The following is a 22,646-nucleotide window of genomic DNA, read 5'->3' on the forward strand; positions in this document are numbered from 1 at the left end:
CCCACTCGTGAACTGAGCCTCTCGTGAGATTTGCCCTAGAAGGAAAGAGAAACCAGGATTGGTCCGATGCCGCTATTTCCCAGTGGGCTCCGCGGAGTTTGCTGAGTCAGCGCCCGGTTTTTTTCTGCTAGACGCTGCGCCAGGGAGGCCACGTGGCGAGGTGCGCGGGCTGGGAAAAACGTGAGTTCAAACCCTGATTCCTCCATTTTCTTGCAGCGTGACCTTGGACTAGTCACTGGTAAACCCTCCCTCCACCCCCACGCCTCTATTTTCCGTCTGAAAATGAGTTATCACAACGGGGAGTTGGAGTGAAGACCGAAGGAGATAATGTGCTGGACTTGGGTCAGCCAGGCCGCCCGCTCCGTGAAAGCGGCCGCAGTCCTGAGTTTCACACGTAATAATTCCTCGAACTCAGGCGGCTGCGTTTATTGTTTGATCTCGTTAGTTGGTGGGTTTGCACTTGAAATGGGCTAGCTGCTCTAGAAATCCGGCCCCTCTGGAGGTGTGGGGGCCAGAAATGTGACTACAGGAAAGGGGTCCATGTCCAGGAGGGAAGGGTCGCTTTTGAGCGAGCGCAAGGTCTGCCACTCAGACTGTCCTCTGGTTCAGCTGATGAGAAATTAGTGGTCAGTTCTGGAGATAAGAGGAGAGTCTCTCTGTGAGGGAGGGATCAAGTCTCCAGTTTTCAGTTTCCTAGGCAGCGTTCTTAGAGATTTTCTCAGGAGCCCAGGGCTTCTGAAATACACGTGTTAACACACAGTCTCTCTGTGTTTGGAGCATTTTGGTTCTCGCCCTCAGACGTGGGTGGACACGGGTGACTGAGACGGTAGGAGACGGGGAAACCAGGTGTTGGAGGACCTGAGGCCAGTCTGAGCTAGAGCGGAGTGGACGGAAGACGACTTCAGGTAAGCTAGTCTCCTGAACCGTCGTGTCGGCTGTCCCAAGAAGCCCTGTCGCCCGCGCCCCTCCCCCCCCATCGAGGCGTTGGGTAGAGTCTGCATGCTGAGGCTCCTCACAGTGGGGAGGAAGACGCACGAGCAGCCTTTATGTTTTTCAAGTGATTTCCCCAAGAGAGCGTTTGTCCTGCTGCCGTTTTATAAGAATCATTTGTAGTGAGTTAGGGCTCCCATTCCTGAAGGCATGGTTATGTTCAGAACCTCTGCTCGGGGTGAAGGAGCAGGGCTGGCATCAGAGCCCAGAGACTGGACTCCTGTTTGGTGTCAAGCAGGGACAGAGTGGGTAAGCCCAAGGAGGTTTTGGTCTGATGTCCCCATGGGCTTGGATCGCTGGGGGTAAGGGACAACACTCCTTGAAAGATAGCAACAGTACTGCACAGCTTGTCCTCTGGCTACAGCCATAGGAGGTCAGGGAGGCCATGTGGCCTGGCTTGGAGCTGGAGAATGGAGCGGGGACCTGAGGCCCAAGAATGTCCTTGTGCATTGGGAGCGTTGGTATCTGGACACCTAGTTATAACCCCCAGTGTCACTACTGTCTCCAGAGCAGGAAGTGGTGACCTTTTGTCCGAGAACCACAGACACTGAGTTTGTCAGGACAGACTGGGCCCAAGACCCTGAGAGGAGGAGGACCTGCAGAGAGGAGAGGTCAAGGTCACGACTCCAGAGGAGTTTGGGGTGGAGGGAGAGAAGGGTCAGCCTGGGGCTGCCAGAGGTTCCCTCCTTAGTGTCTGTGACCTGTGCAGAGAGCAAGGAAGATGAGCAGAGCAGAGCCCAGGCCATGAGGGAGATGCCCCAGAACTCTGCCTCCTGCAGCCCCAGCGCTGGGCTGGGCTCCCCACACCCTTCTTATTCCTTGCCTCACATGTGGAGGGTCCTCGATGCACATCTGCTCCCCAAATCCTGCAGGTGATACCCTATCAGCAAATTTGCTTACTTGCTCCTGCCAGGAGGGTGCAGGGTGGAGAAGTATTTTTTCCCAGGAGTTGTTCTGAGCCTGGAGCACCAGAGAAACCAGCTGCTGAGCTGAGGTGCCTCAAGACAGCAAAGATCTTTCTGAATTTCTTTCTGGGAATATCAAACTCCCTCCCCCTGTCCTCCTATATGACCTGGCAGGGCCCACAGACCTCAGCTGAGCACAGACCTGCTGAGCACCCCCGACTGTGGTGAGTGATGTCACCAAAATGAGGCTTTCTGTTCTTGTCCCTAACCTTGTCCACTATTGCCACACATAGAGAATGGGATGTTCCCATTCTAAAGCTACTTCTCGAGGCACTCCCCACAACAGGATGGCACAAGTGACGGCCACAGGGAGGCCTAGACCAGGAGCCAGGGGCTTCATTCCTGTGTCACCTTCCCATGGCCTGCTCTGTGACTCAGATGCAGGTGACTCACCCTTTTGAGCCCCAGTTAGTGTACATGGAAAGGAAAAATCAGTCTAAGCCCCCCGTCTCAAGAGAGAAGCTAATGAGACTAGGAAAGTGAAATACTTTGGTAATTTCATAAGTTATACCAAATGTGAGCAATTATTTTTATTCGTCATCATGATTCAGAGTCCAGGTTCAAGCTCACATTCGCCATCTCCCAGAGCAGTATAAATGAAGAAAATGGTTGTGACAAAAAGGATGAAGATGTCCCTGGGGCTGGCCCAGTGGTGTAGTGGTTAAGTTCGCGCGCTCTGCTTTGGCTGCCCAGGGTTCGCAAGTTTGGATCCTGGGGGTGGACCTACACACCACTCATCAAGGCGTGCTGTGGTGGCGTCCCACGTACAAAACAGAGAAAGATGGGCACAGGTATTAGCTCAGGGCTAATCTTCTTCAGCAAAAAGAGGAGGATTGGCAACAGATATTAGCTTAGGGTCAATCTTCCTCACCAAAAAAAAGAAGATGTCCCAGAGGAAGTGATGCTGGCAAAAATCTTCACACTAAAGGAACTATCTCAGAGATTGGCATGACATTGAAAGCACGAAGGATAAAATGTTGGAAGCCTATCCACATTTGGAAAGCAGTTCACCAAGGTAGGGAAAAGATGCTCACTCTGTATCAAAAGTTATATGGTGAGAAGAACCACAGGCAATGTTCAAAGTGCTTTTGATAAGTTTTTTATAAAGAAACAAAACAGTTTTAATTTTTAAAGTTTAAAATCACAGTGTGCTAAATAGTAGTTTTACTTTTTTATCCATTTATTTATAACTGATAGAGAATTCCTAATGTTTTGACAAAAAAATTCAGTGGCCACAGAAAAATCAAAACTTTGCCTAAAGGGCGGGCCCCGTGGCTTAGCGGTTAAGTGCGTGCGCTCCGCTACTGGCGGCCCGGGTTCGCATCCCAGGCGCGCACCGACGCACCACTTCTCCGGCCATGCTGAGGCGGCTATCTACTGGGGCTTTGGGGAGAAAAAGGGGAAAAAAGGAGGAGGATTGGCAATAGATGTTAGCTCAGGGCTGGTCTTCCTCAGCAAAAAGAGGAGGATTAGCATGGATCTTAGCTCAGGGCTGATCTTCCTCACAAAAAAAAAAACTTTGCCTATGGATTGTTAAGCCTGCTTGCACAGTTTCAGCTTGCACAGTCGTTTTCATGGCCCTAGTCTACCGTGCAAAGCAGGGTCAGCCTGTGATTAATTTATTTTTCAGCTTGCTTGTTTTTCGTTTGCCTACTCAATAGAATGCAAGGTCTATGCCACAGAGTTACCCCGAGAGGAAGACCATGGGTGTCCCAGCCTGTCACCCAGAATAGCAGTTGATGTGCTCTAGGCCCTCAGTTAATGTTTTTGAGTAAGCCAAGGATTGAGGATAGAGGAGGAGTCTGGGTATGAGAGGAAGGGGTCTGCTGTGCCGGAGACACCCCTGTGAACATGTCCACTCTGCCCCAGTGCTTCCTGCCAGCCCTCAACTCATGACAGAGAGGATTTTCCCGTCAAATGTGAAGCCAGTGCTCCTGGAATCCTGAGGATCATTGCTCTCCCTCCAGTGGAACAAATTCCCCTGGAAAAAAGTGCTGGACAGCCTGGTGTACCTGGTTTTGCTTTCAGCCACGATGACCTTCCTATGGCTTGGAGTTGGAGATTTGGGGTCAGTTGGATGTGATACCAGACCCCATTCTCTCTTTCTCTCCTCAGAAGCACAATTCTATGGTTTAATGAGTCTCATGAGGCTGAAGTGCAAAAGTCCCCAAGGAAAATGGTTCTCTAGAACCAAATGCCAAGTCTGGGGCCCTCCCCTTCCCTCTAAACCTCCCCTTCATCTTTGTGTCAGGGATCAGTGCTTGCCACTGTCTCCCAGGACTCTCTGTTGGCCTGAATGTGCCCTTGGGGTGGGAGTAGGGGTACAGCCACTGGCACCTCACCTGGCCAGGGCTAACAAAGGCAGGCCCTGGAGGCACTCCCAGCCCCCAGGTCCAGGTCCACAGTGCCCCCAGTGGTCTCAGACACAGGTCTCCAGCATTTCAGGGAGAACCTGGCCACCTGCTCTGCTGTCAGTTCTCTCCTCCCCCTCATTCTGGGCCCACATGGATCCTCTGGGCCATTTCCTGCCCAGTGCCTCCTTCCCTCAGTCCCTCTGTGTCACCCAGCCTGGAGTGAGCCCTCAGCCTGCCCACCCCACCATGCCTCTAGAAGCACCTTCTTCAGGATTAACTCGCCAGGCTCAGGTTGACTTGGACATCAAGCAGGTCCTCGTTGGTGAGGAAGAAAGAGGGACAATCCCTTGGTTAGGTCTAGTTTTTATTGGATTTGAAGTGAAACCACATCTTGTTGAGTACGGGAAAGAGCAGAGAGGGCCAGCAGAGACCTTTAATTTTTAAAAAGGCAAAATATTTCAGGATAAGGAGAGATCTGACTGCAGAGGGAAAGAAGATGTACTGGATCCCTGGTGGAATCTTCTCTGCTCAAGGGCTGGGTCAAGAGAGCTGAAGAGGGGAGAGCTGCTGCATCAGGCCAGTCCCCAGGGCCTCCCATCAGCCTGGCTCCTCTGAAGACCAGCGGAATTGGAGCCTTCCTCTTGTTGGGGTGGGGAAAATCCTGTTCCTGCCCTTCTTGTGTGTGTTTTTTTTGTTTTTGTTTTGCTGAGGAAGATTCTCCCTGAGCTAACATCTTTGCCAGTCTTCCTCTGTTTTGTATGTGGGTCGCCACCACAGCATGGCTGCCGATGAGTGGTGTAGGTCCACACCCGGGAACTGAACCTGGGCCGACGAAGTGGAGCCTGCCTAACTTAACCATGAGGCCATGGGGCCGGCCCCTTGTTGTGTGTTCTTATGGCTGGACTAATAATAAAATTGACACAAGACCAGGTAAATAGGAGAAAAACGCAGTTGAATATGTACGTATTGGAGATCATAGAGAAATGACGCTCAAAGAGTGAACAAAGCAGGAAGTATATATATAGTACACAAACAGTAAGTTTGTGAGGAGTGACAGGAGAAAGAAACTTAGATTTGAGGTAGGTGATTAGTGAGGAATTGAAGCAAAAATTATGCTTGAGGTAGTAAATTAGCAAGGTTTGTTTATGCAGGCTTCTCAGCCCTGAATTCCCTAGCTCTAGTGATCAGGATGCCGGGAGAGTACTTTTCACAGAGGAGATTTATTTCCTGCTCTCAGGGGGAGCAGAGACAGGAGGGTCAGAATGCCCTTTTTTGCTTCTTAAAAAACTTTAATTCGAAATAATCAATATGCTGTTGTGGGATATTTTGGGGTGGTCTGCCCTGGGCCCCAACTCTGGAACCCTGGAATGGCCATCCTCCAGCATTCCCCCAGTGCCTCTTAGATCCAGAGCAGGAGCTGGGCTTTTTTTTTTTTTTCTTCTACACTTTGTGGCTTCTTGTGTTCTCCAAAATAACTCAGTAGAATTGGATAGAATTCCTTGATTTCTCTTGATACCAGTGGAAGGCTGTCCCCCAGCATTGTGGCCACACCGCAGCCTCCAAGAGAGGTGGGCTGACATGCCAGGGATGCAGAAAGAGAGCTGCCAGCTGGGCAGGTGGCGTAATGGTTAAGTTCATGCGTTCCACTTCGGCAACCTGGGATTCGCAGGTGCAGACCTACGCACTGCTTGTCAGGCCATGCTGTAGCAGCATCCCACATTCAAAATGGAGGAAGATTGTCACAGATGTTAGCCCAGGGACAATCTTTTTCAAGCAAAAAGAGGAAGCTTGGCAACAGATATTAGCTCAGGGCCAGTCTTCCTCACCAAAAAAAATAGAGCTACCCAGTCAGCCTAGGCCAGAAGAAAACTGGAAGCACAGAAGCATTTTGAAGACCCCATAAGGACCTGGGGGCAGGTGCTTTGGGATCCCAGTAGGAATTCTGTGAGTGAAGAAGGTGTGGCTGGTAGGACACCCCCCTGATGAGCTCGGAGGCTGCACTGGCCTGTGCAACAACTCAGGACCATAAGGATAACAGGTGACCAGGATGTGGTAGAAACATCCCTTAAATCGATGCCTGGGCCCTGGGAGTCCTGGGTGAGTCTTGATACTGGGCAGGAAGGATGGCCCTTCCTGCAGATGTGTTCCTGGTGCTCCTGCCTCCATTGCCACAGCATGTCACCTGGTCAAACAGGCTCTGCGTGGAGTGGACAGAGGAGTGTCCCTTGCCTCGTGAGGGAAGACTTTTCTCACTCATACTTCACATTTTTAGATCATTTGAAGACAGTGGTCCCTTCTGCCTCCTTGCACCTCCTAGATACTGAGATCCTATATCTACTACCTAAACTTGGATGTCTGCAATTTTCCTGTTTCCCCGAGGTCCTTGTGAAGCCTGTCAGTCAGCTCTTTCTAGCATTGAGATTGTGCAGCCACTCGGTAGGGCAGATCCATCCAAACCCCTCACCTGAGGGTGTCTACCAGTTACTCCCTGCATGGAGCCGAGTCCCAGATTCACCAGGCTAAAAATAAAATCAACAGTGAACTTCAGATTTTCTGAGCAGGCTATTTGAGGTACTGGATGAAAAGTGCCAGCACTATTTTTGCGCCCACTGGCTGCTCAGTTATCAGGGACATTTATGATTATCTTTGTAAATGTACAATTGAGTTGTAAATCTCAATCTGCTGCAGTTGATTGGTAAAGATGATTGCCTAGAAGTTAAAATGCCCATAGTGTACATTCCAGCTTAACCCTATTTTATGCAAAGGCTGCTTATATGGATGGTAGAGATCTGGAGAAAGTGGTCTCTGGGAAAGATACTAAAATGGAGAACATCCTTCAGAGAATGCCTCCTCACCAGTGGAATTGAAGAATTGTTTAGGCACCACAATGCAGAGGGTAGAGAATAGCCTGGAGAATTCTTTTGGTGGAGAGCTTCTTTCTGTGTTCTGAAACTTCAGAAGAACCAATATGTGACCCAGCCCAGCCTCCCTAACTTGGCATATCCTTAAATGCCAAACATAGCTTCAAATCTCATGAGGAAAAAGGTACTGGTGTTTGTGCACCTGGCTTAATATGGAGAGAGAGAAAAACAGTTTTATTCATGTGCCTAATGGGGCTGTGATCAGAATCCTTGTATCTGAGAAGCTTAGGGGTGCGGCCAGAAGGGGCTTTTTGAAGCTGCATTTGCATCAGTTTCCTAGATTGAGGAAACAGCAGTTATCAACATATACTTGGGAATGTGCCTTTGGAGGTCGTGTTTGCAGTCAAGGCACCTGGAAAATGCCTGGACCTGATCTGCCTGTGAGAGGTCGGGATATGGAAGAGGACACCTGAGCCTAGAGAAGGTCCCATGGTAGCAGCTCCTTGATGACGAGGATACATGTGTTTGGCCCATGATTATTTCTTTCTCTGCCTCCAAGATCCCAAAGAGCCCATAGCTCTCAGCCGTCAGTGGCTTTCGGAATTGGACCAGTCATATCCTGGGTTTGATCGCCAGTACTGTTCTGGCCTCTCTCTAGCCCACATTCCTGCGCTGAATCTTCTCAATCCAGTTTACTGAGCTGATCCAGACTTTCTGGGAGGAAACACCCTTTACCTCCAGGGAGGGAGGAAGATGGAATCTCCTCCCTGCCCTACCCAACTGATTACCTTGGGTTTAAGGGCTCCCCCTGGTCTCTTCTGTAGCCACTGCCCTTTCAGTTCAAGTCCATCCAATCGAAAGTCTGAATTACTTTACCTTGTCTGGAGTAATGCCCTTGGTCCTATTACAGACGCCCAACGCCCTCTTCTGGTCAGCTCTTCACTGTACGTTTGACCTGACAGTCCCTCAGTTGTACCTCTCTTCCGCTGTGAATGGGCACGTTATTTGCTATTTTAGGTAATGTAAAGTATAAGTGACTATTTGATACTCAGGAATTTTTCTTGTTTCTTTCTTTTTCTTTTGGGATGACACTACTCTCTGAATAAAGCTGCCTTAATTCAAACATTTGGGAAATTTTGATGTGGCCCAAACTCCCACGACAAGTGCACTTTCAGGTTGGTGAACTGAACACTGTACTTTTTCTTTTCCTTTCATGAATAGACATGATTCAGTCAGTTATATGGAGAAGGTCAGAAGCCAAGTCAGGGTTAATTGGATGGAGAGCCAGTAATAAGATTTCACTTTCATTTGGAAATTGAAATTTCAGCTAGGATCTGAAAAGGGAAGTGAGGCCAGGAAGGACTGTAATTGCTTCTGAGGAGCCAGAGGAGGGACCCTGAGGCCTGGATCATTAGAGTCACTGCCCTGGTCCTCCCCTGGCCTGAGCGAGGACTCCCTGCACCATGCCCCTAACTGGTGAGTCAGGAGCCTCAGGCTCAGCACGCTCCCATCTTACTGCCCTCAGTCAGGGCCTCCATGGACCCTATGGCTAGGATAGCATTAGGAGTTTCGCTTTCTTTCCTTATGAATGAGCGGGCTTTGATTTTGCCTTTAAATGCAGTTTTGCCTTAATCCCAAACATTTTGATTTCTGCTTTGGTTTATGTCGTTTTAGAGGTGTTTATAATACTTCTTAACCAAATAGAGTTTTTTTTTTTTAAAGATTTTATTTATTTATTTTTTCCCCCCAAAGCCCCAGTAGATAGTTGTATGTCATAGCTGCACATTCTTCTAGTTGCTGTATGTGGGATGCGGCCTCAGCATAGCCAGAGAAGCGGTGTGTCGGTGCGCACCTGGGATCCGAACCCGGGCCGCCAGCAGCAGAGCGCACGCACTTAACCGCCAAGCCATGGGGCCAGCCCTTTTTTTTTTTTTTTATAATTTTATTTATTTATCTTTTTCCCCCAAAGCCCCAGTAGATAGTTGTATGTCATAGTTGCACATCCTTCTAGTTGCTGTATGTGGGACGCGGCCTCAGCATGGCTGGAGAAGCGGTGCGTCGGTGCGCGCCCGGGATCCAAACCCGGGCCGCCAGCAGTGGAGCGCGCACACTTAACCGCTAAGCCATGGGGCCGGCCCTAGAGTTTTTTTTTTTTAAGTGAAAGACATCTATTTAGTTGTAATTTTTTGATGACATTTAAAATATTTTGTGACTAGTAATTAGAGCTCATAATGTTTATGGTTTTTTGATTTTACTAGTTAAAACTGTTTTTTTTTTTAAAAAAACTAAGAGCTTAAAAAATATTCCATGAAATATTTTTAAGAGCAGAGGCTTTATTCTCAGTGTGAGCTCTTTGTTTCCCTGAATGAAGTGATAATTGTTCTAATATTTGTAGAAGAGACGTGCAATAAAATGGACATCTTGGAATTAGTGTTTTGTTTTTCTCATCTCCAACTTCCACATGCCATATAATACTGTTATGTTGCTTTTGTGATTTCTCATTTTAAAATTTTTTTAGGGCCAGCCCCGGTGGCCTAGTGATTAAGTTCAGCACACTCCGCTTCGGTGGCCTGGGTTCTGTTCCCGGGTGTGGACCTACACCACTCGTGTATTAGTGGCTGTGCTGTGATAGTAGCTCACGTACAAAATAGAGGAAGATTGGCAACAGATGTTAGCTCAGGGCGAATCTTCCTCAGCAAAATAAATAAATAAATGAATAAAATTTTTTTGATGATTTAACAGCACCCATTATATACGTGTTCCTTCATCTCTCCAATCTGGGTTATTTGTTGGAGCTTAGAAAGAGGCGATGCTGGGCCACATTGAGCTCCTTATTTCACTTGTTCTCAGTCCTTGGGTGATAGTCAGGAACTTTTCCCTGAAAAGAGTGCGGTCAGCCCTCAGGCTGCTGGGTACTCACTTCATGGTGGGGCTGGAATTACAGGGAGCTGTGAGTGGATATAGGATGGGGCCACTGGTCATCTCGCCTGCTCCTGGGTGCCTGGTGAGATGCTTGTCCTGCTGCGGGCAGGGGCAGAGCTGTGGCTTTGTGGCCACCAAGTGGAGAATGGAATCTGGTAAACTGAGGATCCTCTGACTGTTGCCAGACCAGTGACTTTGGCCGTGAGTTGGTTCCTCTGAAGGGTGGAGGGATGATGGGGCTTGCTTGTCCTCGGCCTTAACAAGGATTCTCTGCTCCCTGGATGTCTCCCCAGGATACATTTCGTAGCAGATTCTTCAGGATGAGCATCAGAGCTCCCCGCAGACTCTTGGAACTGGCAGGTCAGAGCCTGCTCAGGAGTGAGGCCTTGGCCATCGCTGCTCTGGAGGAGCTGCCCATGGAGCTCTTTCCGCCGCTGTTCACAGCCGCCTTTGCCGGGGGACACAACGAGATCCTGAAGGCGATGGTCCAGGCTTGGCCCTTCGCCTGCCTCCCCCTGGGGGCCCTCATGAGGGAGCAGCAGCCTCACCAGGAGACCTTCCAAGCTGCGCTAGATGGACTCGATGTCCTGCTTGCCCAGGAGGTTCGCCCCAGGTGAGGGTGATTCAGTAGCCTGGTAGGGCCCTGGGAACCCAAGCAAGATACAGCTGGGGTCAGAGAGGGTGCAGGGCCCAAAGGGCTAGCCAGAGGCTTCTGATGGCACCAGTTAGGAAGCAAAGGGAAGCCTTGGGGCCGTTGCTGGGGTCACTCCGGGAAGAGGCACCTGGACATGTAGTGCTGATTAAGATATTGAGATGACTGAAGGCACATGTGCCCAGCCCTTCCCGGTGGCACTTAAAGGTGCAAGAAGTGGGGACCAGGAAAGATCCCAGTAGTGCAAGGAGCAGCTGTCGTCTGGGCTGTGGAGTAAAAGCGCAGGTCAGGCGTCTGCTCCTTGCCTAGATTCTGAGATCGCGGTCTTATTCCCTGTTGATCTTAAAGCATCTCAGTGTGTCTCTTGTTCCCCCCGCAGGAGGTGGAAACTGCAAGTGCTGGATTTACGGAAGAAGGCTCGCCAGAACTTCTGGACCGTGTGGTCTGGAACCAGGACTGGTATATGCTCCTTCTTGGAGCCAGAGGAGGCCCCACCCATGAGGAAGAGGCAGAAAGTGGATGGTTCAAGGGTGGGGCTGAAGCAGCCCTTGGCTCCAGTGGAGGTGCTCATAGACCTTTGCCTCAAGGAAGGCACCCCTGACGAGTCCCTCACCTATCTCATTAAGAAAGTCAAGCAGAGGAGAGGTTTGCTACATCTGTGCTGTAAGAAGCTGAAGATTTTTGCAATGCCGTTGCAGAATATTAAGAAGATCCTGAAAATGGTGCAGCTGGACTCGATCCAGGATTTGGAAGTGAATTGCACTTGGAAGCTGTCCACCCTGGGGCAGTTTGCTCCTCACCTGGGCCAGATGGGCAGTCTGCGCAGGCTCCTTCTGTCCCACATCCACATGTCTTCCCACACTACCCAGGTGAAGGAGGAGCAGTGTGTCAGCCAGTTCACCTCGCAGTTCCTCAGTCTGCACCACCTCCAGGAGCTCTATTTGGACTCGATCTCCTTCCTTGAAGGCCGCCTGGACCAGTTGCTCAGGTGAGGGTTGGCGAGGTTTCTCTGCAGACCAGGGCAAGCCCCTTTTCTTTCAGCAAAGAGTGATGGGCATTTGCCGTGTGCCAGCCGTCAGCAGTGCCAGAGTGCATGAGTCACTGTAAGTTCCACACATTGTCACTGCTCTCTACCCAAGCACGTTATCACATAACCCAAGTGTGTTGTCACATAACCACCAAATAGAAGTTAGAGGTATGATCTAGGACAGATGCCATTAAAAGGGACCCCTTGCTAGCAATCTGTATACATAACGGTGGCTTTGGGGCTGGTGAGGATGGCTTTGGGAATTCTTCATTGGGAAGTGATGTCTAAGTCAAGATGATTAGAAATAACTAAGTGAGGAGGATGTTGACGAAGGGAAAGCCCGTCAGACGTGAGGTTTCAAAGTGTGAGCTTTTGTGCTCAGCAGCTTCATCAACACGAGCCTCTCCCTCCAAACTTGCCTCAAGTTGCCTGTAAAGGGTTGCTTTAGGCTCCAGCTAAGTTAATATGTTGGAAATGCATCATTCTGGAGCTGAGGGAACCGAGTAAAGGATTGTGAGAAGTGATGGGTGGTTTGTGGATGATACGGTGATCTAGGTTAGTCTCTGCAGGCTGGCAACCCCCGCGGGATGTTGCCGTTCCTTGCCCAAGTTAGCCCTTATGCACATCTCCCGGTAGCCTCAGGCACAGAAATACCAGTAGTGGAGGTCCGAGCAGCAGCAGAAGGAACCCTGAGTTGAAAGCATTTCCAGTCGTGCCTCCCAATACTAAGATTTCCTGATTCCCTCTTCTGCTTGAGACATGGGGTCAGGCTCCCCTCTGAGCACCTCCCATTGGTACCTTGGTTGATACTCACAACACCTATGAGGAGTGTGTTATGCTTGGCTGACAGAGGAGCAAAGGGAGCATTTAAGGTTTCATTCACTTGACTCAGTCACACCGCAAATAAGGGATGGAAAAAGAACTCCACTCAAACTTGGACTGACTTGAATGCATCCTTGGGAGTTGACTGTCATCTGGAAGGCTTTGCGTTTTGCTGAAATGGGCATCTCTTCCCTGAAAGCCTGAGTCATCCTCACCTCCCTCCACCCACCACCTACATCCCCCGGAACTAACTGCTCTGTCTCTCCTCAGGTGCCTGAGGACCCCCTTGGAGACCCTGTCAATAACTAACTGCCTGCTTTCGGAATTAGACTTGACACATCTGTCCCAGTGCCCGAACGTCAGTCAGCTGAAGGACCTGGATCTCAGCGGGGTCAGCCTGACCTGTATGAGTGCTGAGCCCCTTCAAGTTCTAATAGAGAGAGCCTCCGCCACCCTCCAGGATCTGGACTTAGATGAGTGTGGGATCATGGACTCCCAGTTCAGTGCCATCCTGCCTGCCCTGAGCCGCTGCTCCCAGCTCACGATCTTCAGCTTCTGTGGAAACCCCATCTCCATGGCCGTTCTGGAGAACCTGCTGCGCCACACCATCGGGCTGAGCAAGCTGAGTCACGTGCTGTACCCCGCCCCCCTGGAGAGTTATGAGGACGTCTACGGCACCCTCCATCTGGGCATCCTGGCTCATCTCCACGCCAGGCTGAAGCAGATGCTGCAGGAGCTGGGACGGCCCAACATGGTCTGGTTCAGTGCCAACCCCTGTCCTCACTGTGGCGACAGGACCTTCTATGACCCGGAGCCCATTCGGTGCCCCTGTTACCTGCCTGCCTAGCTGGGTGCACATATCATAGGCTTTATTCTGGGCACTTGGACGCTGAAGCCCAGACATAAGTGCCTCTTGAAGTAACACAGAAGCCACAATTTCAAATAGCTTCTCAATGTGAGCAGGGGAAAAGGAAGAGTGATTCAGAGTTGGGGGATATTGCGTTGGGAGTTGATGGGATCTTTGGGGAGATGCGTCTTATTGAGTTAGAAATATGAATCTGAATTTCTAGGGGGAAATTCTGGTTTGGGAAGTAGATGTGGGAGTTAACCCTGCATGGATGGTTGTAAAGAAATGGTCAGAAATAAAAAGAACCTCAATGTCAACCATCTGGTGTCCTCTATGATATATTAACATGATTCTCCAGTTTGAACCTCAGGGGTCTCCAGTTACTGATTAAATAAGGAGGCACGAGCATCCATGACACCCCAACACTAGGCTGGATGAGGTTCAGCTCCAGGAGTTCACAGCACCATTTATCATTCCCTCAATTTGGTTCTTCTCTCTGGTGCATCTGTTACCTCCTCACTTAGTTTTGTGGCTGTTCAATTGGTCAGCACACGCAAGGTGCATCCTCAGGAACGTACTAAGTAGCTGATAGCACTACTGGAGTAAAAGTTTTTCATAGGGACCCTCGCTGCTAACTCCACTGAGGCCCTGGACTGGAGCAGTCCTCCCTATGGATCCAGTGGATCCAAAGCCTCCATCCCTAGCTCTTGGTGGTGCCAGGACAAGGCTTCACTGTGCACATGTCAGGCCATGCCTGACATCCCACTGGGTCCAGTGGGATGGAATTCAACTAGTTGTGGCTGGTAAAAACATCTAAATTCCTTTTAGCAAAATACTAAGACTGTATAGTCATGTAACATTTGTTTACTATTTGTATCCCACATTAAAAATGTGGTATCCTTTTGGGGGGACTAATATCAACGCAAGAATGGCTTTCTCCCCAGAAGATTTCCCTTCCTTCCTATCAAGGAGTTGGTAAGCCAACTCTGAGCCAGTGAGATTTGAGTGGATTTGGGGTCCCAATAATGAACAAACCCATGCCAGATCCTGGGGAGCATTTAGGTGGAAGCAGGAGAACATCAGACTTGAGAGTTGGGGGTGTGGAGGGGCCCCCCTGCTGGACAAGCCATCCAAATGAAAGGAAGTTGTCACACTGTGGGGTGGGACTCCGTGGTCAGTGGGCAGTTGGCTGCCTGGTGAGCGAGAGGGCTTGCTGCCCGCATGCCACTGCCTTCAGGCCCCAGGCTGCCTCGCCTCCCTCACTGCATGGCCTCCCAGGGAAGCACCTGGGGAGCAGACCACACGTCAAGGCCCAGGGGCAGGGCTGCATCTGCACGTTTCGTGAGTGTGAGCAGGTCAGTCCTCCTTATTCTCTCTCCACTGCCTCTCCTGTGGTGCTGGCCTCTCGTGTGCATGCTGCTGTCTTTGCTGGATGTCATTGACTTCCTATCTTGCTAGACACAGCAGCTGGCCTTTCTCCACTCTCCTCCCACAGCAGTTACCCTCTGTCCCTCCATTCCAGCCTCCTACCCTACGCTCCATAAGAAAGAACCAGAAATGGGCCCATCAGCTTGTGAGCACACTTTGCCATTTCTGAAAGAGGAGGAAACAGAAATCCATGAAACCAATAGTGTGCCCAACAAAAGGGGATCAGGAAAAGATGTCATCTTTCCCGAAATGCACCCTGTCTCAGCATCCCCGACATAGACCCAGGTTACTGGGAAATTTTCCAGAACAAGAACCAGCACATGGGGCTGGCCCGGTGGCATAGCAGTTAAGTTCACGTGTTCCACTTTGACGGCCTGGGGTTCACCAGTTCTGATCCTGAGCGCAGACCTACTCACCGCTCATCAAGCCACGCTGAGGCAGCGTCCCACATAGAAGAACTAGAAGTACCTACAACTAGGGTATACAACTATGTACTGGGACTTTGGGGAGGAAAAAGAAAAAGAGGAAGATTGGCAACAGATGTTAGCCCAGGGCCAATCTGCCTAAAAAAAGAACCAGCACATCTGGAATTTGAGGGAAAGTGTACAAAACGCACAGGCTCTCTAGGAAGAATAGCAAAGGTGAAGCATCACGTCATCTCAGCATCAGGTTCTTCAACCACAGAACACAGATAGTAATGATCACCTCATAACATTGTGGTGATGTTCACCTATGGGGCTACTTATATAAAGCACTTGTTGGGGTTCCCCACTCATGGCTGACCCCATCCAGGATAGCGATTATTATGAGCCACCTGATGCAAAGCAGAGGAAGAAAAACAGAAGTCCATGCTGCATCTTCTAAAGCGGGGTGCCCTACAGTTGGGACTTTATTTGGCCTAGAGACCTCAATTGAGAGAGAAATCTGGCAAGATTCTTTATTCAGGGGGCCGGCACAGTGGCGCAAGCGGTTAAGTGCACGCGTTCCGCTGCGGCGGCCCGGGGTTCGCCAGTTTGGATCCTGGGCGCGCACTGACGGCACCGCTTGGCAAGCCATGCTGTGGCGGCATCCAATATAAAGTGGGGGAAGATGGGCACAGATGTTAGCCCAGGGCCAGTCTTCCTCAGCAAAAAAAAGAGGAGAATTGGCAGATGTTAGCACAGGGCTGATCTTCCTCATGAAAAAAAAAAGATTCTTTATTCAGAATTTAGACTTTGCCATCAAAATATTCAAAGAGACATGATATCAAGACAATGAAGTTTTGAAAAATTGAGTTTGGCTGGAGAGATACCTCATCAGTGAGGATGGCCATTTAAGGGCCATGAGGAGGTGGTAGCTGCTGGTGGCCCTTTGAAGGGGAGGTCTCTAGATCATTAGAAAGCAACCAAGGAGAGTATGGCACACACAGTATGTTGCTTGGTATTAACAATTCACCCTGGAGCCACCTGATCAGCACAGAGACAGGCAGATTGGATTTAGGGCGGCTGGAAGACATGGGTGTGAGAGGGAAGAATCTGAATAGAAAAGAGCCAGAGCACAATCTAAGGCAGCTATGCCCAGGGAATTATGCAGAAGCAGAAATAAAACCAAAACAAGGCCTGAGGCAGAACAAAGAGGTGAAGTAGTTTTAGGAGCACGAGTTCTCCTACTCATGATCCTAAAACTACTTCCTATTTCCTAATGCCAAATGAACTATTTCCTAATGCCGAAAAGAACTGCTGACTTGACCCCCAATCCAGAGCAGTGTTAGAAACCCAGATTACTACTACTGCTATCATTGAACCAGGTTCATTTTGCCCGTCACATGAAAAGCCAATCACCAAGACGGGTTTGCACCAGAGAAAGGGTATATTCACAAGGCAGCCAAGCGAGGAGATGGGAGAACAAATCTCAGATCTGCCTCCCTGAAAATAGGGAATCTGTGATATTTATGGGGTAAAGGGTCAGGGTGGTCTGAAGTGTGGGGATAGATGATTGGCGAAAAGGAGAAGTGAGGTGATTGATGATCTGCACAAGTGTAGTCAAACTTCGTGGCTCTTCATAGGACACACGCTCACAAAGTGGTGGCACTGGCATGATCTGAAGGTGGAGTTTTTAACTCCCTGACATCAGGCGGTCACTTATCAGACACCCGCGCAAGCCCAGTTGGTGGGTTGGTGGTGTTGACTGGCTTGAACTGGACTGGGGTTGACTCTTAGTTCCTGAAAAACAACTCAGGCACCCATTACCATGGTGACCCAGGCATCAGGGATGTTATCTATGAGGAACCTAGTGGAAGTCGGGTAATATATTGCCTATCTGCGTGACTTTTAAAAATAAGCAGCACGGATAACAATGGGGGGTGAACAACTAAAAGCTGCAATTAATAACTACCGGAAAAAATTTTAGTCACTAGCTACCTAATCATTAATGGCTAACTGTCCACGGGATTCACTGACAATAAGAGGTGAGGGGCTATACAACCAGGTTCTGAGAGAAATAGCTCAGGCTCTGCAGCAGACGTGAAGTCACTGTGAGAAGCACATTTTCATCACCTGTCCAATCTCCTGTCTTTCTGGTGATCTTGTGTCTTAGGCCCTGAAACTTAAAACAGAGAAATTGGCCAAGCAGGGGGAGGCCTCACAGGCTGAGCTGAATTCTGGTTCAGGATTCATCCTCTGCCCAGAGAGAGCAGAACTTCAGCATCAGGAGACAAACCTGGGGTTGTTGCAGGAAGAGGTTGATCCAGGCCCACCTAAGAGCTAGAGAAAGATTATTTTAGAAAGAAAGAGGAAGAACAAGAGGGAGAGGGGATCCAGCATTTGGACAAGCAGAATTTAATATAAGATGAAGAGGCAAGACCTCAGCTTGGCTGGCAAACAAAGCAATCACTCACAGAACTTTTGTAGAATGTTTTCTTCAATAAATCACCTTCCAATCCCAAGAAAGTCAGAGCAGGGACACGGATCCCTGAATCTGTGTCTTGGCAAACTGCAGACTGCAGAAGTGCAGGTTGTCGGCACTGCGTGGATCTGAAAGTGCCAGAGTGGGTTTCATACGAGATGCGCCAGTGCCGGGTGGATCCTGGTGTCTGTCGGACCTCTGCCGGCTGCCCACTGTCATGGCCCTGCAAACACCTACAGAGCTTTGTCCTAGCCCACAGACTGTTCAATAGCATATCTTCCTTTGATGAGATGGCTCCATGTCTTCCTCATTTTACTCCTAGATGAAGATCCATAAGCTCCACTTGCTTCTTTATTCCTCCTTAGCTCAGTTCTGCCCACGTTTTAGTTGAAGGATAGCGAAATGTTTCCACGAAATCTCTTTAAAAGGGCGAGAATGGATTTGGACAGAGATGAGATTTGATTGACATATAACTGCTATTGCCTATCAAACCTTCTTCCTCACTGAGCAAGGAGCCCATGCTACACAGTAGGGTTTCTCTTCTACTTGATGGGCATTAACCCATAGGAGGTAGAAAGCTGGGTCAGGGAAGAAAGACGTGCTGCTTCATTCACTCTTACGATAACAAATATAAAAAGGTTTATTAATGTGGGGATGGGGGAAATCCTCTTTCTACCCTTCTTGTGTTCTTATGGCTGGACTAATAATAAAATTTACACAAGACCAGACTAACAGGGAAAACCCAGTTTAATATATATATTTTGGAGATCACAGAGAAATGATGCTCAAAGAGTGAACAAAGCAGGCAGTATATATAAATCTTTTACACAAAGAAACAAAGAAAATGTGTGAGGAAGGACAGGACAAAGAAACTTGGATTTGTGGTAGGTAATTAGTGAGGAATTTAAGTAGAGATTGTGCTTGAGGTAGTTAATTAGCAAGGTTTGTTTATTCAGGCTTCTCCGCCCTGAATTCCCTAGCTTTGGTGATAAGGATGCAGGGAGAGTACTTTTCACAGAGGAGATTTATTCCTGCTCTCAGGAGGAACAGAGACAGGAGATTCAGAATGCCCTTTTTATAAAGAGAAGTAACTTTAATTCAAAATAATCAATATGTTATTGTAGGATATTTTGGGGTGGCCTGCCCTGGGCCCCAACATTAGCCATTAGCCAAATAAACAAGTTTATTAAGCATTTTCCACATCCTAAATCCTGCACTGGGTGCTGGGGGTACCTAGAGCATAAGGTAATATGGTTGCCTCCCTCCCAGTACTTGGAGGGACATGGAGGCCTTGGTATTGGAATATAGAGAGGCTGAAACATAGGGTGTGATTACGAGCCTCCATAGGCCAGCGCCTGACGTGAAGTTACCCCTCACGCATTTCCGCTTCCTAGTACAGTCCTATGGCAACTTCTAGAAACACAACCTATGTAGCAGGGCCCAGGGAATTAGAAGAGAGGCTGAGATTTTAGCTCCCTGTTTCAGAACTTTTAATGTGGAACAAGAGATACCATTTATTGAACATAAACTCATTTAATTCCAAGAGCATTCCTGTTGAGTACGTCAACTGAAATAAAGAGTCTGGATGAAAGTAGTGAAGGAGTTTATTCAATAATCAGCGTGAAGAGTTCGAACCCTGGGAAAACAGTTCAACAGAGTGCTCTGAGGGGCCAGCCTGGCGGTGCAGCGGTTAAGTGTGCGTGCTCCGCTTCGGCAGCCCGGGGTTCACAGGTTGGGATCCCAGGCGCGCACTGATGCACCACTTGTCAGGCCATGCTGTGGTGGCGTCCCATATAAAGTAGAGGAAGATGGGCACGGATGTTAGCCTAGGGCCAGTCTTCCTCAGCAAAAAAAACAGAGGAGGATTGGCATCAGATGTTAGCTCAGGGCTAATCTTCCTCCCCCCCCCCCAAAAAAAAAAGAGTGAGAGAGAGCTTCCAGATTGGTGAACATGTGGAGATTTGAGGAGACTGGTGTGCTCCTAGAAGGCGTGGAAGCTCCACACCCTTTCCCTATACCTTGACCTGTGCATTTCTTCCATCTGGCTTTTCCTGAGTTATATCCTTTTATAACAAATCAGTAATCTAGTGAGTAAAACTGGTTTCCTGAATTCTGTGAGCCACTCTAACAAACTAATCAAACCCAAGGAGGGGCTCATGAGAACCTCTGATTTATATCTAGTTGGTTAGAAGCACAAGTAATACCTGGACTTGAGATTGGCATCTGAAGTGGAGGGCAGTCTTGTTGGACTGAGCCCTTATCCTGTGGAATCTGATTCTATCTCCTGGTAGATAATGTCAGAATGGAGTTGAATCATGGGACACCTAACTGGTGTTGCAGAATTGCTTGGTGGTGCAGGAAATGCCCCCATGCATTTGTTGGGGCCCAGGGCAGGCCACCCCAAAATATCCAACAACAGCATATTGATTATTTCGAATTAAAGTTACTTCTTCTTTTTTTTCTTTTCTTTTTTTTTCCTGAGGAAGATTCGCCCTCAGCTAACATCCACTGCCAATCTTCCTCTTTTTGTACGTGAGCCCCTGCCACGGCATGGCCACTGACAGACAGACGAGTGGTGTACATCTGTGCCTGGGAACCAAACCTGGGCCACCAAAGCGGAATGCGCCGAACTTAACTACAAGACCACTGGGGCTGGCCCTACTTATCTTTTTTTTTTTTTTTTTTTTTTATTTATTTTATTTTTTCCCCCCAAAGCCCCAGCGGACAGTTGTATGTCGCAGCTGCACATCCCTCCAGCCGCTGCATGCGGGACTCGGCCCCAGGATGAACGGAGAAGCGGTGCCTCGATGCGCACCCGGGACCCGAACCCGGGCCACCAGCATCGCAGCGCGCACACTTAACCACCAAGCCACAGGGCTGGCCCCCTACTTATCTTTTTAAAAAGGACATTCTGACCTTCCTGGCTCTGTTCCTCACTGATGGCAGGAAATAAATCTCCCATGTGAAAAAAGGTACTCACTCTGCATCCTTATCACCAGAGCTAGGGAATTCAAGGTTGAGAAGGCTGTATAAACAAACCTTGCTAATTTGCTACCTCAAGCCTAAACTCTGCTTAAATTCTTCACTAATTACCTACCTCAAATCTAAGTTTCTTTGTCTTGTCATTCCTGACAAATTTATTGTTTCTTTGTGTAAAAGATTCATATATACTGCCTGCTTTGTTCACTCTTTGAGCATCATTTCTCTATGATCTCCAATATGTATGGATTAAACTTGGTTTTCTCCTGTTAATGTGGTCTTGTGTCAATTTTATTATTAGCCATAAGAGCACAAGAAGGGCAGAAAGGGGATTTTCCCCACCCCAACACATGTAATTGGTGTCCAGAATCTGAGTATTATTTCCACTTCACTGATAAAGAAAGAGTCTCCAGGAACAAGTATATGGAGGCTCTATCAGGGAATTTTGCCCATTCAGGTTGCATATGCACCCTGTAGATGATCATCATACTAAGTGCTCTATCAAATACCAAGTCAAGGAGCATAGCACAGCTCAGAACCCTGAACTCTGAGTGTCCAGCTTGGAAGACAGTGATCTTGACTGGAAGATAACAGTTTTCAGTTCACTCTTTAGCTGCATTCAGCACTAGAAATTGTTTTTTCTTATTCATTGCTACATGGAGATTGGATATAGAATATACTCAATAACTTACCATTGATTTCATTCTCTGAGAATGAAGAAAACCAAGTATTAGAAACAGCCAAACTCCTGTTGACCAAGCTGGATGCACAACTCAGCCTTCTTAAGAGAACTTGAGGCCAGCCCTGGTGGCCTAGTGATTAAGTTTGGTGTGCTCTGCTTTGGTAGCCTAGGTTAGGATCCCGGGCACAAAGCTACACCAGTCATCTGTTAGTGACCATGCTGTGGCGGTGGCTCACATGAAAAGAAAAAAGAGGAAGATTGGCAATGGATGTTAGTTCAGGGTGAATCTTCCTTAGTAAAAAAAAATAAAAAGACTTGTTTTATCATGATAAAAAAAAAAGGGCCAGCCCTGTGGCCTAGCGGTTAAGTGTGCGTGCTCCGCTACTGGCGGCCTGGGTTTGGATCCCGGGCACGTACCGATGCGCTGCTTCTCCGGCCATGCTGAGGCTGCGTCCCACATACAGCAACTAGAAGGATGTGCAGCTATGACATACAACTATCTACTGGGGCTTTGGGGGAAAAAAAAAGGAGGAGGATTGGCAACAGATCTTAGCACAGAGCCGGTCTTCCTCAGCAAAAAGAGGAGGATTAGCACGGATGTTAGCTCAGGGCTGATCTTCCTCACAAAATAAATAAATAAATAAATAGACCCTTAAGTGAAAAATTAAGCCAGTGTCTAATGTATGGTATATTACTGAGTTTTTTCAAGTAGAATAGTCTATATTAAATGCCAGTTATGATGTGTGATGGGCTGAATTGTTTCCTCCCAAATTCATATGTTGAAGTCCTAACCCCTAGAACCTCAGAATGTGACTATATTTGGAGATAGGGCCTTTAAAGTGGTAATTAAGGTAAAATGAGGTCACATGGGTGAGAACCCTAATCCTACATGACTGGTGTCCTTATAAGAAGAGGAGATTAGGACCCAAACACTCGTAGTGGGAAGACCACATGAAAACACAGCAAGAAGGCGGCCATCTCTAAGTCAAGGAGAGAGGCCTCAGAAGAAACCAACCCTGCTGACACCTTGATCTCGGACTTCAGCCTCTGGAACCATGAGAAAGTAAATTTCTGTTGTTTAATCCACCCAGTCTGTGATATTTTCTTATGGCAACCCTGGCAAACTAATACATGATGTTTACTGAAATCTGTCAGATCATTTCAAAAACTCTGGTGGCACTTTCCCCCACTGACAGCCAGTTTATTTCAGCAGGGGGGATAAACAGTTTAATAC

The 22,646-nt window shown here is 48.5% G+C and overlaps 1 protein-coding gene across 1 annotated transcript; it reads left to right on the forward strand.

Annotated features, from left to right (window-relative positions):
• PRAME (PRAME nuclear receptor transcriptional regulator) lies at positions 1–13,747 on the forward strand. The gene is made up of 6 exons (XM_087423927.1): positions 1–180; positions 778–905; positions 8,279–8,345; positions 10,386–10,705; positions 11,124–11,732; positions 12,864–13,747. Exons 3-6 carry the CDS (start codon positions 8,310–8,312, stop codon positions 13,438–13,440), a joined length of 1,542 nt encoding a protein of 513 aa, XP_087280053.1. The 5' UTR covers positions 1–180; positions 778–905; positions 8,279–8,309; the 3' UTR covers positions 13,441–13,747.
• Positions 13,748–22,646: the final 8,899 nt, after the last annotated feature.

This window comes from Ceratotherium simum, chromosome 35, assembly GCF_057802395.1.
Source record: "Ceratotherium simum simum isolate JZ-2026a chromosome 35, ASM5780239v1, whole genome shotgun sequence".
Taxonomy (NCBI): Eukaryota; Metazoa; Chordata; class Mammalia; order Perissodactyla; family Rhinocerotidae; genus Ceratotherium; species Ceratotherium simum.

Excerpts from the sequence above, each read along its gene's own strand:
- PRAME (XM_087423927.1), top strand. The coding sequence starts at position 8,310 with ATGTGGCCCAAACTCCCACGACAAGTGCACTTTCAG. Across the intron at positions 10,706-11,123 it reads GCCCAGGAGGTTCGCCCCAG|GAGGTGGAAACTGCAAGTGC; the intron begins GTGAGGGTGATT and ends TTCCCCCCGCAG. Across the intron at positions 11,733-12,863 it reads CGCCTGGACCAGTTGCTCAG|GTGCCTGAGGACCCCCTTGG; the intron begins GTGAGGGTTGGC and ends GTCTCTCCTCAG.